This window comes from Malassezia restricta, chromosome V (genome assembly GCF_003290485.1).
Source record: "Malassezia restricta chromosome V, complete sequence".
Lineage (NCBI taxonomy): Eukaryota > Fungi > Basidiomycota > Malasseziomycetes > Malasseziales > Malasseziaceae > Malassezia > Malassezia restricta.
In genome coordinates this window covers 88099-105850 of record NC_040197.1, presented here as the reverse complement: position 1 = coordinate 105850, position 17752 = coordinate 88099, and the positions used below count along the sequence as shown (strand labels likewise).

The following is a 17752-nucleotide window of genomic DNA, read 5'->3' as shown; positions in this document are numbered from 1 at the left end:
TCCATATCTATGTATTTTTTTTCGCATGTGAACTCGCACAAGATCCAATCGGCGTCCTTCTCACCCCCGCCTTTATCTTGATTGTCGAGTACATTTTTTGGGATTAGCAACTGTATTAGCACACGAAGTTCTCCTTAGTTCCTTCATTGGCAGTACTCCTTTAACTCTCACACAAAGCACTGACTCCCAAGCAGTCATACCTACCATGTCAGTTTTCCAAAATTGGATAGACGGGTTCAAACCAGCCGTTACGGACGGAGAATACGCCGATCCATCTGAAGGCGACATTGAACAAGAGGGCGCAAGCTTTCCTCTGAAGCCCTCTCACGATATTACCTCTGAAGACCTGAAAGGCATAAAACCTACAAAACGGCCCATGCTCAAGAAAGAACTTGGAAGCCGTCACCTAGCGTTCATTGCTTTGGGTGGCGGCATTGGTACCGGTCTCTTTGTCGGTTCTGGATCAAAACTATATCAAGGTGGCCCTGGAAGTATAATTATTGACTACACCCTTATGGGTATAATGATCCTCACGGTACTTTTTGCTCTTGGTGAGCTTGCTACCCTTTTCCCGACCCCCGGTGCTTTCAGTGCTTATTCAACCCGTTTTATTGATCCTGCCGCAGGTTTCGCAATTGGATACAATTACTTTATGTCCTGGTGCTCGACTCTTCCTCTCGAATTCACTGCCGCCGCGATCGTGGTTCGTTATTGGAATCATGATAAATTAGATCCTGACAAAGAAGGACCAATGCCCAATGGTGCCCTTGTTGCTATTTTTTGGGTACTGGTCATTCTTATCAATTTGTTTGGTGCCCGTGGCTATGCGGAATTCGAGTTCATCGCTACAAGTTGTAAAATGCTTGTTCTCGTCGGATTTATTATCTACGCGGCCGTGGTGGATTGCGGGGGCACGTCCGGCACAAACCACAAGTATTTGGGTGCTCGTTACTGGCATGATCCAGGCGCCTTTAACAACGGATTTAAAGGATTTTGCAATGTATTCACCACGGCTGCTTTTGCATTTACAGGCACAGAAGTTTTGGGTCTTGCTGTGGCCGAGTCCAGCAATCCGCGCAAGGCTATGCCAAGGGCTTGCAAACTTGTCTTATACCGTGTTATCATTTTCTATGCCATCGCATTATTCATGGTCACATTGCTTGTGCCATATAACACTCCTGACCTTCATGGAAAGACCGATAATGATCCTAAAAGCTCGCCATTTGTGATTGCCATCAAGGCTGGCCAAGTCAGTGTATTGCCGGACATTGTTAATGCGGTGATTATGCTGTCCGCTATCTCTGTGTCGAACTCTGCTGCTTATGCTGGTAGCAGGATGCTCCACGCTTTGGCCGACAATGGCATGGCACCCCAAATATTTGCTTACGTCGATCGCCAAGGTCGACCGCTCGTGGCCACACTGTTTACGCTCATGTTTGGTGCATTAGCATTTCTAATCTATGTGGGTGATGACAATGGCGGTGAAGTATTCAGTTGGCTTCTGGGCATATCCGGTCTTGCTATCTTGTTCACATGGTCATCGATCTGTATCTCTCACATTCGTTTCCGCGCTGCATGGAAGCTTCAAGGTCACTCGTTGTCCGAACTTCCATGGCTCTCGCCTCTGGGTGTTATGGGTAGCTACATCGGTCTTACTTTTAACATACTGGTCATCATTGCCCAATTTTACAATTCAGCTTTCCCTATTGGCGAGGGAGAAAAGAACGGGAATGATCGAGGATATAACTTCTTCCTTGGCATGATATCTCTCCCTATCATTATGGTTTTCTTCTTTGGCTACAAAATTGTAAAAAAGACCAAGATTATTCCTTTGCAAGAAATTGATCTCGTATCTGGTATGCGTGAACAAATCAGCCTTGAGGAGCACGATCAAGAACGTGCTGAAAGGCAGAACAGGCCCTTCCACAAAAAGGTTCTGCATTTTTTTTTCTAATTGCATTACCGAATCAAAAACGATATGCTATCGTTTATACCTTCCATCGACGTAAACCCAGTATCAGTGTATATTTCGCGATCTCACAGCAGTATCATTTATCTGCGTTTCTTGTAGACAAAATACTCCTTATCAAGCGTTGCGCCGAACAGTCACAGGTCTCTCTGGCCTTGTGAAATAATAATAGAGCTTATGTCTCCAATGTGGCATGCGAGTCGGCTTTACATAATTTGAGCCTTTCGCTGAAGTCAGACGAGCACCTAGGCGGGTCCGCGACTCATGAAATTATTTCCGCAGTTAGCTATGTGGGCGGCTCAAATCTGCCAGGATAGCAACTGGAGTCTCAGCCAATCATTTAGTATTATTGATTTGCCCGTGAAAAGCGACCAGGAATATGTGAAAAAGCCAACTGAGACCTCCGCCTATCTCTTCAGTCACGCCACGTCGTAACCATGGGTGCTTTCAGGAGGTGGCTAGATGACTTTAAGCCCGCTGATCGGGGGATTGGGAAAGAAGTAAATTATGTTGGAGAATTCTCCTCCGAGGATCACAAGCACTTGGATACCAAAGAAGCCTTGGGAAAGGATGAATACACAAATACTACAGTCGCGGTGAAAACCGAAGATGGCGGCGTTGCTTTGATACCTGAAGAAACGGGACTCAAGCGCAATCTTAGCGGACGTCATATCCAACTCATTGCCCTAGGAGGGAGCATAGGAACGGGTCTTTTCATTGGTTCCGGCCAAAACCTTGCTACGGGTGGACCTGGTTCGCTAATGCTTGGTTTCATCATTGTTGCCGTTTGCGTGATTCTTACTATGCTTTCATTGGGTGAACTCGCTGCTGTTCTTCCTGTGTCTGGCTCATTTTGCACATATTCTGTCAGGTTTCTCGACCCATCTTGGGGCTTTGCTATGGGTTGGAACTACTGGCTTCAATGGCTCGCTGCCTTTCCTTTGGAGGCTACTGCAGTCACAATTGTTATATCATTTTGGGATAAAGACGAAACTGTGCCTCGAGGCGTCTGGGTAGCAATCTACTTGGTTCTTATGATGTCGATCCATCTCATTGGTGTCCGCGGCTACGGTGAATTTGAATTCTTGGCTGCATTAATCAAGATTCTTGGCTGTCTTGGCTTTATAATTGCTTGCATCGTCATTGATGTAGGCGGAAGTCCTCGAGGTGAATATCTAGGCGCACACTCATGGCACCATCCTCCTCCTTTCTTGAACGGATTTAAAGGATTCTGTTCTGTTTTTATTACTGCTGCATTTGCATACTCAGGCACAGAAATTGTGGGAATCGCTGCAGCAGAATCTTCCAACCCTCGTAAATATATACCCCGCGCAACAAAGCAAGTGGTTGGTCGTGTTCTGCTCTTTTATATTGTTTCTATTCTTATGATCACTTTTATTGTTCCCTCTGATACCAAAAGTCTTATGGGAGACAGCAATGACCCTAGCAGTTCCCCCTTTGTGATTGCACTGCAACAAGGCCAAATCCATGCTCTCCCTCAAATTTTTAATGCCATTATTTTGATTTCTGCGTTGTCGGTCGGAAATGCATCTGTCTATGGCGGAAGCAGGACGCTGCTTTCTCTCGCTGAGCTCGGTATGGCCCCCAAAATTTTCACATATGTTGATCGTAAAGGGCGACCACTCCCTGCCATGTTCGTTAGCTTCCTTTTTGGTTTATTGGGCTTCCTGATCTACGCCTCGGATCCAAACACTATTTTTGACTGGCTGCTGAGTATTTCTGGTCTCTCCGTGATATTTTCTTGGGGATCGACATGTCTTGCTCACATTCGTTTCAGGAAAGCCTGGCTTCTTCAAGGAAACTCCCTGGCTCAATTGCCTTATAAGTCACCATGTGGCATTATTGGTGCTATTCTCGGTCTTTTCTTGAATATCTTGATTATCGCTGCTGCCTTCTACAGTGGAGCATGGCCTATTGGCGAGGGCAATATGACTGGTAATGATCGTGCTAACTCCTTCTTCGAGAGTATGATCTCACTTATTATTGTTCTTGTCGTCTTCGGTGTACACAAGCTATATACACGCAGTCGCGTTGTGCACATGAACGAGATCGACGTCCAAACCGGGCGAAGGGACCCAGTCTCATTGGAAGTACTCGAGCAGGAACGCGCGGAGGAACGTGCGAAGCCATTCATCCTGAAGCTGAAAGATTTCTTCTTCTAATATTCCCTATAAATTGCTCATTCTGTATCCGTAGATCTCGCATGTCATGATTAAGTATGAACGACACATTGTATCAGCTCTATAGACCTCCATCGTGATGCTGGAGATGTTGGCTCACGTGCGTCAAAGTCAGATCACGTGAACCATACTCAACTTCTTCGTCGCATGGCGAGAGTCATACTGATTATTTCACTTAAAGGTTGAACGTTTGGGCCGATTCCATGTTATCATAATGGAAGGTTATGAAAATGATGCTGCAAATTTGCATCAAGGAAAAGGAATAGTAACATGCAATTCAGAATCGTTTGGCTCTACAGATGATGCTGCCACAGATGACTCTATTACGCATACCCGACCTGGCAACGCTGCTGAATCGAAAGAGCTTCGCCGAGACCTAAATATGCGTCATCTTTGCTTCCTCGCTCTGGGAAGCGGTGTTGGTACTGGCCTTTTTATGGGCTCCGGTAACATTTTAAAATATGGTGGTCCAGGATCATTGATGATAAGTTTTGTGCTCCTAGGCTTTATGGTCATCACAGTCATTTTCGCTGTGGGCGAGCTTGTATCAGTATTTCCCTCTTCTGCATCATATGCCGAAATGCTGAAAAGATTTGTACATCCTTCTGCAGGATTTGCAATCGGTATAAATTTCGTGACAACTTGGTTGATTATTCTACCTACAGAATTGACGGTATCGTGCATGGCTATCAGCTACTGGGATAAGGATGAAGTGGTTCCCAAAGGTGTTTGGGTTGCAATTATTCTTGTCGCTGTTTTCTCCGTTAATCTTTTTGGTGTGCGATTCTTCGGGGAATTCGAAATGCTAACCACAAGCATAAAAATGGCTGGCTGTATTGGTTTTATTGTTGCATGTATTGTGTTTGCATGCGGTGGAGCGAATAGTGAGCACGTTGGTGCACATTATTGGCATCAGCCTGGCGCATTCAAGAACAGTTTTAAAGGATTCTGCAATTCTTTCGCGTTCACAGCATTAGCCTATGGTGGCACAGAGATTATAGGTGTCACTGTTGGTGAATCTTCTCATCCGAGAAGGCATCTTCCTAAAGCAGCAAAATACGTTGTCTATCGTGTTTTAATCTTCTTTATCTTATCACTATTTATGGTTTCATTACTTGTTCCCTCTGATAATCCGGAGCTATCTAACTACTCACCTTTTGTAATGGCCATTGAATCAGGAGGGGTAAGGGCACTTCCTCAGATTTTCAATGCTGTGACGCTAATTTCGTTCATATCTGTCGCCAATGCGGCAGTCTACACGGCGAGCCGTCTTCTGTATACCATGGCAGAAAAGCACTTCATACCCAGCATATTTCTGTTTTCAGACAGGCAAGGCCGTCCTATCGCTGGATATATTTTTGTATTCCTATTCGGTCTTCTGGGTTTTTTGGTATACTCCAGCTCGGAAGAAGAAGTTTTCAATTGGCTGGGAAGTATATCTGGCATGTCTGTCATTTTATTATGGTTTAGTATTGCACTGGCACATATTCGCTTCCGCTTTGCTTGGAAACGAGCCGGATATTCAGTGAAAGACCTACCCTGGAGCTCACCTTTAGGCATTTGGGGCTCTTTAATTGCATTAACCCTAAACATGCTCGTTTTGATGGCCACGTTTTATATCTCCGTGTTTCCTATTGATGAGGCGCAGTCAGACGGCTATGCTCGTGCTAAAGAGTTCTTCCAATCATACCTATCTGTGGTCATTATGCTGTTCTCTTTCCTACTACATTTGATCACTACCAGGTCAAAGTTTATACGACTGAGCGACATTGATCTCCAGACAGGTCGCCGTGACCCCAACGAAGGGCACGAATGGGAGTTCGAAAAAGGCGAACTGATGAAGCCGAGATGGAGGCGCATTTTGGACATATTCTTTTGAATGATTCTGGCAAAAATGTTTCTACCAAAAGGTGCATATTGACAGATAATTAGAGTGATTGCATGTAGGGTTCTTCTAGTTATCGCCATTGTGTAAATTTGCTGTAAGTACTTCCATGATGCATGAAAATAATTCCTCGCTTGCCTGGATGAACGACCAGGAATTTTGCCAAGGCTCAAGTTGATGCTTATCTAGTCTGATATGCATGTGTACGTCAGAATTGTTGCATAGGTCATAAAAGTGATATTCATGGAGGTCGCCAATAATGTGTCGCATATGCATAGTTCCTCTCTTCAAAGTACACGTGTTTCTTGGCCATCAATCTGGCAAAATTCCGGCCGAACGAGATTAGCGGCGAATTTATTTTCAATTACATGCCACTATAGAGATATTGTGGGGAAAATGCAGGCCAGCTCAAGGGATATTTTCGCATGCATGAAGAAGTTCCAAGCAAACTAATGCAGGAATATGCAGAATTTTTTTTTCCAAGATCCTCCATTCAAAGAGCCAAGATAGAAACTATAGGCGTGACCCAGACTGAGGGAGCAGCTTTGTCAACCGCTTCTACGAATGTCAATCATTCAGAACTGGGTCGACAGTTTTAAACGGGCCCCTGATGAATATGGAGCGGATCCGGACTATGCAGGTGATGGCTGCGAGAAAGAAGGCAAGCCAGAAATTCTTGGTGACGAGAACTATGGCAATGCTGAACGGTTTGTGGAAACGGACGACCACAGGATGGTTGCTGTTCCCGAAAAGTCAGGTCTAAAGCGTACTCTAGACAATCGCCATGTGCAATTCATTGCCTTAGGCGGTGGCATCGGTACAGGACTGTTCATTAGCTCTGGCACAGAGCTGGCAACCGGAGGACCTGGAAGTCTCCTAATTAATTTTATTATCATTGGCATCATGCTCATTTCTGTCGTTTTTGCCCTCGGTGAGCTAGCTGTCACTTTGCCTGTATCGGGAGCATACTCTGCTTATGCCACAAGGTTTATTGACCCTGCGTGGGGTTTTGCTATGGGCTATAACTACTTTATTAAATGGATCATATCGGCCCCTATTGAGTTCACAGCCGCAACTATCATGGTTGCGAGTTGGGATGAGGACAATAATATTGTACCAAAAGGGGCTTTGCTGGCCATGTTTATCGCGTTGATTACATTCATCAATATTTTCGGTGTTCGAGGATATGCTGAGTTTGAGTTCGTGTCTACCCTGGTTAAGATTATAACCGTGATTGGCTTGATTATTGTACTGATTGTGATTGATTGCGGTGGAACACCGAATGGCGTACATTTGGGCGCACATACATGGCACGATCCTGGATCTTTTAATAATGCGTTCAAAGGTTTCTGCTCAACATTTGCTGGGGTTGCGTTTGCCTTTTCTGGTTCAGAGCTTGTTGGTCTAGCTGCAGCTGAGACCCGTGAGCCCAGAAAGGTTCTCCCCAAGGCCTGCCAACAGATTGTGGTCCGTATCCTTATTTTCTACATTCTTTCCCTATTCTTGATTACTTTGGTTGTGCCTTATGATCATCCTCGCCTGCAAAGTGGCTCGGGCTCAGCGTATGACCCCAGCCGCTCTCCATTCGTTATTGCCATGGATATTGGAAAGATCAAAGTCCTGCCTCACATTATCAATGCGGTGATTATTCTCTCCACACTGTCTGTCTCTAATGCGGCTGTATTTGCAAGTAGTCGCACATTGCTCTCCCTCGCTGAACAAGGATTCGCACCAAAACTGTTTTGCTACGTGGACCGCGCTGGCCGCCCTCTCCCTGCTGTGATTTTGACACTCCTGTTCAGCTTTATTTCTTTCCTTATCTATTCGGCTGACCAGTCGACTGTATTTTCATGGCTGGTAGGTCTTAGTGGCTTGGCCATGATTTTTGCTTGGGGATCCATTTCTCTTTGCCATATCCGATTCCGTAAAGCTTGGATCAAGCAAGGAAACAGCATCGCTGAACTGCCGTGGGCATCGCCTTTTGGCGTTACTGGCTCCTATATTGGCCTTGCAGTGAGTATCTTGGTGGTGGTTGCCAACTTCTATTCATCTGCTTTCCCAATTGGCGAAGGAGAGCTGAGTTCCGACGACCGAGCATATCACTTTTTTGAAAAAATGATCTCTCTTGCGGTCATAATTGTCTTTTTTGTCGGGTACAAGCTTTACCATCGGACAAGGATCGTATCGCTTGACGACATGGATCTCCACACTGGACGACGAGAAGCTGTGCCTTTGGAGGTGCTAGAACAAGAGCGGGCCGAGAAGCGTGCGCGACCGTTGTTCAAAAAACTTTTGGGACTTGTCTTTTAATTCATTTACCTCTGTACCTTGATTGGTGCAAACGTACCAGATACGGTTGCGATTTTGTTCGCTTTGTGGCCAACTTTGCCTTCTACATAGCGGTGGTCTATCATATATATCCAACCAACGCGAGGATATTAGTCATCGAACGAAAGACGTCCAGCATTGACGCTGCCAAGTGGTTTGGACATCTAGGTCACATCTAATTGAGAGGAAGTTCATTCGAACGTGCCTGTCGGACTGCCTCGTTGTTGTGACATGCTTTCGCCAAAAAGCACACATGCGAGGTACGGCTGTGAAGACGTAGACGAAAAGGACCTACGGAAGTCAACCGTAGTGTCTAACACAAGCTCGTATGCGACGCGTGCCTTTTCGCGTGCCCGTGTCCTAAATTTCTATGAGCAAGCATACCCTACCAAGCGTGGCTCGGCAATCGAAAAGGTGTTGGTACTGGACGTCATCCAGGGCCCCCTGCCTTCAAGGACATCTTCATGCACACTGAATCAGAGCATGTACTTCCAAGAATCATTGCATCATGCGCCACCTGTTCGATGTTATGCGCGACTTCGTGACGAATGGCAAAGTCTCGCTGTCCGGCCAGATGATATGGTCCACCTAATTGGTGAGTGGGATGCAGAAGGAGACGTGCCGATCATGACGCTGGCTACCTTTGTGGCAGACACGTCTAGAGAAAGCCAACGACTCCTTATTCTTCACCCTGACGTTATCATATCTGCATCGAGACTCGCGAGTGTAGCATCATGTATGCGAAAGTCGATGCTGCAAGAGCGCATTCGCTCGCCAACGGAATCGACCTACGTGGCAGTCATGGGCACGGCGGTGCATGGCTTACTTCAGGCGTGTCTGGTTGCTTCAGTAGATCCAGTCTCTGAAAGCAAGATGCCTACAGCAGGTGTGCAAGCGCCTAAAGCATGGGATCGGCTTGGAAACTTTTCGCAAGCATTCTTGGCGGCTGAAGTGGAACGGCAGCTCGAGCTGGTGCAGGAAGCTCTGGTGCTCGTTCATGTCGCGACGGAGACTGCCCGCACCGACTTGTATGCAGCTATACCTTCATTGGTTCGATTTGCTGAGACCTATCTTGCATTCCGTGATGGACGAGCGTCTAGCATGGCTGTGGTGCAGGATCCTCGTACGGACACGCACGTTTCGATGCGTTTTACCCGGGTTGTCGGTATTGAGTCAGATATAACGTGCCCCATGTATGGACTCAAAGGGCGTATGGACGTTTGTATGGAAGCAGAGATACTGTCCGAAGCTGGACTACAGCGTGCTCTTCTCCCTATCGAGATCAAGACGGGTCGTGTGACATCAAGCATGGAGCACATGGCTCAAACGAGCCTGTACACCATGCTTCTGGCTGATGCCTATGGTATGCATGTTGACTGCGGCTTATTGCTGTATATCCAAAACTGCGAGATGCGTCGAGTACACCGAGTGGTCCGAGAAGTGCGGAGTCTCATTATGGCGCGCAACGACATGGCCTCCTACAAGGTGCAGAAAGCACTTTTGCCCTCTCCCACCTCTCTCTCTGTCGACGTGGTGCATGAATCGACGACTCAGACCGAACCACCATCATCGCCAGACAGCTTTGAATTCGAGCTGACTGAGGCAGACTTGGAGGACGTGGTGTGCGATATCCGGCCGCCCATTTTGCCGCCGACCATCGACAGTCGCTTCAAGTGCCAGCGATGCTACTCGCGTGATGCGTGCATGCTGTACCGTCGTGCCTTGGAGCGCGTCACTGATATCGACTCGCCTATCGCCGACTTATATACCGAGAGCACGTCGCATTTAACGCCTCAGGACCTGTCCTTTTTTGCGGATTGGGATGCGCTTTTATCGCATGAAGAGCGAAGTTTGCAGCGCCATCAAGCGGAACTATGGACTATGTCGGCAGAAGCGCGGCAAGCAGCAGGACGCTGTCTTTCGCACGTATCAATGCGGCAGTGCACGGACTCAGCGTGCACATTTGATGTGCTGAGTGAGCATGTGCCCTTCGTCGCTGAAGATCTGGTCATACTGGCTGTCCAGACACCGGTCACGGCGTTTCTGTCGCGAGCACGGGTGTTGCCTGGCATGCACCTTTGCGTGCGCTTTGAATCGTCCATGGACATGGCCCTCACTCAATACAAGGCACAGTATGGCAATCCCCAGACATTTCGCATCGATTTGGATGATATCATGTCGATGATGGGCGTGCCACGCTACAATCTCGCCTGTCTGTTTTACAAAGATGTGCCACCGCAAGTTGAGGCTCTGCGTCGGCGAGTTGTGCATCTGGATGCGCCTCAATGGACAGGTATGGACGACCGCATGCGCACATGTATGAAGCGGCACACGATGCACTGTAATGAGGACCAGTGTCGGGCTATTGAACGAGCATTGTGTGCACGAGACTATGCGTTGATTTTGGGCATGCCAGGCACAGGCAAGTCGTCGACTATTGCTATGCTAGTGCGCATACTGGTCGAGCTTGGCCAACGAGTGCTGCTGTGCAGCCATACCCATTCGGCCGTCGACACGATCGTGAGCAAGCTGCTTGATGCACCTGTTCTTCGGCTGGGTCCTCTTTCGCGTGTACATCCGCGAGTGCACGCATGTACGCTGACCGCGCGGCTTGGGACATGTGCGACGTCTGAGGAAGTAGTACAAGTCGTGGCAGAAGCCCAAGTTGTTGCTGCAACGTGCCTAGGGACCAGCGATGCAGTTCTAGCACGCCGTGCTTTTGACGTGTGCATCATCGACGAGGCCAGTCAGATCACTGTTCCAACGTGCCTGGGACCGCTTCGACTGGCAGACCGTTTCGTGATGATTGGTGATCATCATCAGCTTACGCCGCTTGTCAGAGACACTGACGCCGCGCAGCATGGAATGAGCGTGAGTTTGTTCCAGCGCCTATGCAAAGCACACCCGTCGTCCGTGGCGATGCTATGCACGCAGTACCGCATGAACGCCGACATCATGGCCTTAAGTAATGCACTTGTGTACGATGGGCGCTTAGTGTGTGGGAATGAGAGCGTCGCGTGTGCCAAATTCACCATGAAGCGAGACGCGTGTCCGTCGTGGCTGTGGGATGTATTAGATCCAGCGCGGCCTGCCGTGTTCGTCGATACGGACGCAGTCAAGGCCGTCGAGTCGCGTGCCGATACCCTGGTGGAAAACCGAGTAGAGGCTGAGTGGATTGTGCGCATGTCCGACGTGCTCATTCAAGCCAACGTGGCCGCCGCTGATATTGGCATTTTGACGCCATATCGACAGCAGGCTAAGCTCCTGCGTGATCGTTGCGCGTGTGAGGTGCTGACAGTGGACCAAGCCCAAGGCCGTGATTGGCCTGTGGTCCTTGTGTCCCTCGTGCGTTCCAACAAGACGCACACGGTGGGCGAGCTGCTTCGTGATCAACGACGTGTCAATGTGATGATCACCCGGGCCAAGACCAAACTTGTGCTGGTCGGCAGCTACTCGACAATGATCCATGGGCCTTGCACAGAACCCATGCCCGCATTGCTCCCGCTTCTGCGCATGATTCAGCCCAAGGAGCCAGCAGATATACCCGTGCACGTATCGCCTGGACGACAGCGGTACGTGAAAAAAGCTCGGCGCCCTACGCCGGTAGTGACGGATCTCTTGAACGAGCAAGACTGCATCGCCGAATAGCACTGTACATACATATTTACATCTCCAGACGCGCTATTTCATCGCGAATACTTTGGCACTTGGCCCGGATATACTGCGTTGCCTGGCGTCGCTCCGACAATTGGCTTCGGAGCAGGGCTGAGAGCTCCGTGCGAGTTTGAGCGGGACGCAACTCATTCAACAGAAACTGAAAGTTGATGACCACCGTTTCCATGTGCTGGATCCGCTCTTTTAGATGTGAGGAAGGAATCCATGCCGTCTGCGCTCCGGTATGGGCCTCTGGGGCAGGCACGGGAATATCGTAGGGACGAATCGGCTGTAATAAATCACACACGATCTCGAAGTAAGTCTGCAAAAGCGTGCGCAAAAGCTTGTTTAGTGCTTCATTGCGATCAAAAGAGCCCTCTGGAAAGTATCGCGGAATGCCTAGCTGGTCAAGGGACGGCGCCATGTCTGGTATAGGCCACCGTTGGCCAAAAAGTTGGTACCCACCATCCTCTTCGATCCAGTCGATACGAGGAGGGAGAAGCTCTCGTTCCAAGTCCACATCCATGGGTATATGATTTGCCAGTGTATCTTCGCCTTCCACGGCTTGCTGCAAGACCTTACGTTGTGCCTCGAGGCGCGCATCGGCGTCCATATGCGTCCAATCCGCCTCGCCTTTATACTTTCTCAGCACCGCCAGCCATGCCACGTTCTGCTTGGTAAACATCTTGTACATCGATGGCGGTGGCGGAAACACGGACGTGTTTGCCAACACCTCGGGCGCGTCGCCCGTCCCTGTCTCCGTAGCCATCTCCTCAGGTCGCTGGTCAGACACCAGCGGCGCGGCCTGTCCCTCCGCCTGTTCAGTCACGTGCTATGTGTCTGGGTGTGGCCATCCGCTCACCCACATCTTCCGGTGCGAGACTCAGCCGCCCAGTACCGACGCCGCGCTGCTGGACGAGTTAACCGCAAGTGTCCGCGATGCAAGCGGATCGCGGCTTCACACTCAGCCACCAAAAGGTGGCCCTAGAGCTTGGATTTAGCGGTGTGCTGGCAGGGTTTACGGAATTGACGATTGTGCCGTCCAATGTCGCGCTGCGTCACATCTATCTCCATGCCCGATGCATGGACATTCAACGTGTGCTGTGCAATGGGCAAGAGGTCAGATTTGAGCACACAGACGCTGTCCAGTCTCTTGCGCTCTCTGATATTCATGGCCATGCCCAGCTGAAGCGCGACTTGTTTTCTGCGACGAGTCAGGGCGCTGAGGGTGAATTGCGCATCTCGCTACCAGACCATTTGCGTCCAGAGCGCGTATCCTCTGGCACAGAAGGAAACGCAGATGGTGAAGAGTTTTCTATGATGACGATTCGGATCGACTATGTCCTCGAGGATGTTCACGAAGCGATTCAGGTCATTCAGCCTACAGCCGATGCACCGTACCGCGTACCGCACATGTATACGCGTCCATTGGGTCTGAACAGCTCGAGATGTTGGGTGCCTTGTCTAGACTCGCTCTGGGACCGATGCACCTGGGAGCTGGAATATGTGGTGCCGCGTCGCCTGTCGGTGGACATGGGTGATCTGGATGATGAGACGCCTGAAATCTACGTGATATCGTCAGGTGAGCTCACTGAGCATGCTATGCATCCTCAAAACCCAGAAAAGTCCGTGTTCTACTACACGCAGCAAGTCGCCACATCCGTGCAGCATGTGGCATTTTGTGCTGGTCCGTTTGTTATGACACGCCTCTCGCCTGCTGGCTTGCAGACTTGTGAGACCCTGTCATTTTGTTTACCGGAACATGAGCATGAACTTCGTTCTACAACGCAGTTCGCTTGGCAAGCCATTGAATATATCAGCAGCGAGTACGGCTCATACCCCTTTGGCTCGTTTAAGCTTGTGTTCGTGGACGGCACGCATGAAGACTGTCACACGGCGAGTACATTGGCTATTTGCTCCAGTGATTTATTGCATCCGCCCTCTGTGATTGATCAGGCATTTGAGAACCGCCACATTCTGAGCCATGCCGTTGCATTCCAATGGGTCGGTATAAATATCATCCAAAAGACATGGGCTGATACTTGGCTCATACATGGTCTGAGCCAATACCTCGCATCCATGTTTCTGCGATGGTTGCTGGGCAACAATGAGTACCGCTTCCGAATGAAAAAAGACTGTGATCGCCTATGTCATTGGGACATTGGCATGCCGCCTTTGTACCAAGCAGGCCGTGACGAGCCACTAGATCCACAGCTCTTGTCTTTTGTCAATTTAAAGGCGCCACTGGTTCTTTACCTTTTAGACCGTCGCCTGTGCAAAATGGGCGCATCATTGGGCTTGGGCCGTGTGATTCCCAAGGTGTTTCTGCAGGCTATAACGGGAGAAATGTCAAACAATGCTCTTGGGACACACAGTTTTCTGCGTACCTGCAAGAAAGTAAGCAGTGCTGATTTACGCCTTTTTATGGACCAATGGATCAACGGCAGTGGGTGCCCCCGATTTATATGCACCGCCACGTTCAACCGAAAGAAGCTATTGATTGAAATGCATGTGCACCAAGAATCTCCCGCACATCTCTATGCCCAAGCACAGCCTGAGAATGCACTGGCATCCAATCCCGTCTCGCTTTGGGAAGGCCAAATGACTGTTCGCATTCATGAAGCAGATGGCACACCTTATGAGCATGTGCTTGACATAAAAAGTGAACATCAGCGATACGATGTACCTTTTAACACCAAGTACAAGCGTGTACGCCGAAACACGAAACGATTCCAAGCCCGTCAAGCCGCTGCCGCAGCAGCCGCAGCAGGTGATGAAGACGCAGCGGAGGCTATTGGTATGATTGATCTGGGCTTTGGTCTCGGTATGTGGGAAGATGAAGAAGAACGCAAGCGCTGGCGCGTGGCTGATTGGACTGAGGAAGACGAAGCTATTATGGCCTCGGCGCCATACGAATGGATTCGTCTCGATGCTGATTTTGAATGGATGGCTCAGATTCAATTTGAGCAGCCTGATTATATGTGGGTATCGCAGCTCCAGCGTGATCGAGATGTTGTGGCTCAGCTTGTAGCTGTACATGCTCTGAGTCAAATGCCCAGCCTCATTACCAGCAGTATGCTGACACGAACGGTCCTAGTGACAAAATACTTTCATCGCATTCGGGCTGAGGCGGCGTACGGACTAGCCAACTGCGCATTGCCACACCTCGACTTGCTTGGTCTTTTTCACTTGCTCCTGCTATTCCGAACGATGTACTGCTTGGACGTGCCCCATGAGGTCGACTCGACGTCCATGGATGCTCTCTGTATTCCAAAACCCAACAACTTTAGCGACATGACGGACTATTTTGTGCGCCGCGCTTTAATTCATGCGATTGCTCGCGTGCGTGACCACAGAGGCCGGGCCTTGCCGATCGTACAGAGGTTTCTTGTCTATCTTTTGCGCTACAATGACAATTCTACCAACCAATTCGTCGACGACTACTATTTGGCGAGTATTATCAATGCGCTGGCCAGCACGCTCATTCCTGTTGACACGGTTGGATACTCAACACATGCCGATGAGTCGTACACGCCTGAAGAAATGCAGCTGCGTTCCGCTGCGATACAGGAAGTCGAGCGTCTTCAGGCGCTGGATCGCCTTGTACCATCATTTCACAATGTGATTACACTCGCTGCCCTTGATTTTCAACAGGCCCTTGTATTTGCCAATCTTCGACCCTTGGAGCTGATGCAATTTGTTGAGTACACTCGTGAGGGCAACTTCACACCTGTGCGTATGGCGGCCTTCAACGCGCTACTCCTGTTTCATGGACTTCAACACAAGGTCTTGACCCGTTATTACTTTGCTGTGTTGGCCTCTGATGAAGACCGTGTGGTTCGCACGGAATTAGCCCGTGGCTTGTGCGATGCATTGGCCGTGGCAGTGGCCATGGGTGAGCTAGGCATAACACGCCAGCGCCATGAGATGCTGCAAGAAGGCGACCCTTCGGCCAACCATGCTGATCAGGAAGCTATGCTAGCAGAAGAGGCTGCACAAAATGAGCAAATGATCAAGGTGTTTCGGCGTGAAATTGGACGTTCTGCCTCTGTGCGGGATGGCTTTCTGGCCGCATTCCAGTCTAGTAAAGGAAATTTTCGAACACGCATGGCTTTGCTGCGCTTAGCAGAATTGCTGTTCAAGCCTGTGGAAGATACCAAGAAACCTGCTGATCGCACCGCCGCCTCATCTGGTAGTGAGCAGACAGGTGCTATGCGCATTCGTCTTATGATCAAGAATGCCCCGCAGCGTGAAAAGCAAACGGCTCCGCATACTCTGCGTGTCGTATTGCCCAAGAGTGCCAAAGCGAAAAAACCCAAGGCTCCTGAGCCTGGTCAAGCCATGGGTATGTTTACATCGGATTTGAGTGCGTGTCGTATGTGCATACAAAAACTTATGGCCAACAAACATTGCGAGCCTTTTATTCGTCCTGTGGATCCTGTGCGTGATGAAGCGCCTGACTACTTTGATGTTATCAAGGAGCCGATGGATCTAAGCTCTGTGTCGAACAAATTGGAATCGGGTCAGTACCGTGATCGATTCCAGTTCGCCGACGATATCCATCTAATTTTTCGCAATGCTAAAACATATACACCTGACCCAAAAGCCTGGATCCACTATGAAGCTTCGCGTTCCGAGACGGCTTTTCGTCAATTGTGGAATCGCATCAGTAAAACTTTGGAACAGGCTGCAGCTCGGGCAGAAAAGTTGCATACAGAAGAGCCAGAGTCGGACTCGCGACCCGAGGTCTCGAAGACAAGCGCCGAAGAACCCAAGCCCCCTGCAGAGGTGGCGCCTAAGAAGATCACTCTTAAGCTGAACCGTCACAAAGGCGAGAAGAGAGCTGCAGCAGAAACCCCACCTCGGCCTCCCCTAAAAATCAAGCGACAGCGCTCTGATGCTGAACAAGCACCTAGACAAGACGAGGTATCTGCTGAAAAGACAGACCCACAAATGGCCAAGTCAGCTAGCGAGGACCCTGTATTACCAGGCGAGTATGAAACGCCATTAAATGTTAAAAAGGTTCGGTCTGTTCTTCAAGTTATTACCAAGACGCCAGAGGCATCCATCTTTTTGTACCCGATCGATCCAATTCGTGATGGAGCACCAACGTATTATGACGAAATCAAGCACCCGATGGATCTCAGCAAGATTGACAAAAAACTGAAAAGTGGTGAATACAAGACCATGGGTGACTTTGCAGCAGACATGCGCCTCATGTTTAGCAATTGCCGCCAATTCAATCCACCAGGCACGGCACCGGCACTCATGGAACAAGTTGTATCAAGTGTTTGGCGTCGAGAATGGAGTCGAGCCATGGAGCGCAAGCTCGAATATTCTCAAAAGCGATCTCTGCAGAGCATGATGAGTCGCCTCAAACAGCATCCATCTGGCGGTTTGTTCTTGTACGCTGTGGATCCTGTCGCGTTGAACATTCCAACCTATTTTGACGTGATTCCCAAAGAAAATGCCCGCGACTTGACTTTGATTGGTAATAAGCTGCGCTCTGATCGGTATGACAGTATTGATGCCCTTGATGCAGATATACGACTCATGCTGACGAACTGCTTCACCTTTAATGCTGGCAACGAGCCCGTGTGCGACATCGCCCGTGCATTTGAGAAGGTATACCAACAAGAAATTCGCGCAGTACGCAAAGCCTACACGTAGGAAAGCAGGGTCAGTAGACGACTACGTAATCAAGGAATTACGCGA

General features: G+C 49.2%; 7 protein-coding genes across 7 annotated transcripts; 6 read left to right on the top strand and 1 right to left on the bottom strand.

Annotated features, from left to right (window-relative positions):
- Positions 1–205: 205 nt before the first annotated feature.
- MRET_2894 (amino acid transporter) lies at positions 206–1954 on the top strand (the record flags this gene model as incomplete). Its single annotated transcript, XM_027629521.1, has 1 exon — positions 206–1954. One exon carries the CDS (start codon positions 206–208, stop codon positions 1952–1954), a length of 1749 nt encoding a protein of 582 aa, XP_027485596.1.
- A 452-nt stretch (positions 1955–2406) lies between these two features.
- On the top strand, positions 2407–4152 carry MRET_2893 (amino acid transporter; the record flags this gene model as incomplete). The annotated part of the gene is made up of 1 exon (XM_027629520.1): positions 2407–4152. The coding sequence occupies one exon, from the start codon at positions 2407–2409 to the stop codon at positions 4150–4152; it is 1746 nt and encodes a 581-aa protein (XP_027485600.1).
- A 232-nt stretch (positions 4153–4384) lies between these two features.
- MRET_2892 (amino acid transporter) lies at positions 4385–6049 on the top strand (the record flags this gene model as incomplete). The annotated part of the gene is made up of 1 exon (XM_027629519.1): positions 4385–6049. One exon carries the CDS (start codon positions 4385–4387, stop codon positions 6047–6049), a length of 1665 nt encoding a protein of 554 aa, XP_027485509.1.
- Positions 6050–6619: 570 nt separating this feature from the next.
- Positions 6620–8365, top strand: MRET_2891 (amino acid transporter; the record flags this gene model as incomplete). Its single annotated transcript, XM_027629518.1, has 1 exon — positions 6620–8365. One exon carries the CDS (start codon positions 6620–6622, stop codon positions 8363–8365), a length of 1746 nt encoding a protein of 581 aa, XP_027485595.1.
- Positions 8366–8614: 249 nt separating this feature from the next.
- On the top strand, positions 8615–12031 carry MRET_2890 (DNA replication ATP-dependent helicase DNA2; the record flags this gene model as incomplete). The annotated part of the gene is made up of 1 exon (XM_027629517.1): positions 8615–12031. One exon carries the CDS (start codon positions 8615–8617, stop codon positions 12029–12031), a length of 3417 nt encoding a protein of 1138 aa, XP_027485594.1.
- Positions 12032–12047: 16 nt separating this feature from the next.
- On the bottom strand, positions 12048–12806 carry MRET_2889 (mediator of RNA polymerase II transcription subunit 7; the record flags this gene model as incomplete). Its single annotated transcript, XM_027629516.1, has 1 exon — positions 12048–12806. The coding sequence occupies one exon, from the start codon at positions 12804–12806 to the stop codon at positions 12048–12050; it is 759 nt and encodes a 252-aa protein (XP_027485285.1).
- A 170-nt stretch (positions 12807–12976) lies between these two features.
- Positions 12977–17707, top strand: MRET_2888 (transcription initiation factor TFIID subunit 2; the record flags this gene model as incomplete). Its single annotated transcript, XM_027629515.1, has 1 exon — positions 12977–17707. The coding sequence occupies one exon, from the start codon at positions 12977–12979 to the stop codon at positions 17705–17707; it is 4731 nt and encodes a 1576-aa protein (XP_027485286.1).
- Between the last annotated feature and the right edge of the window lie 45 nt (positions 17708–17752).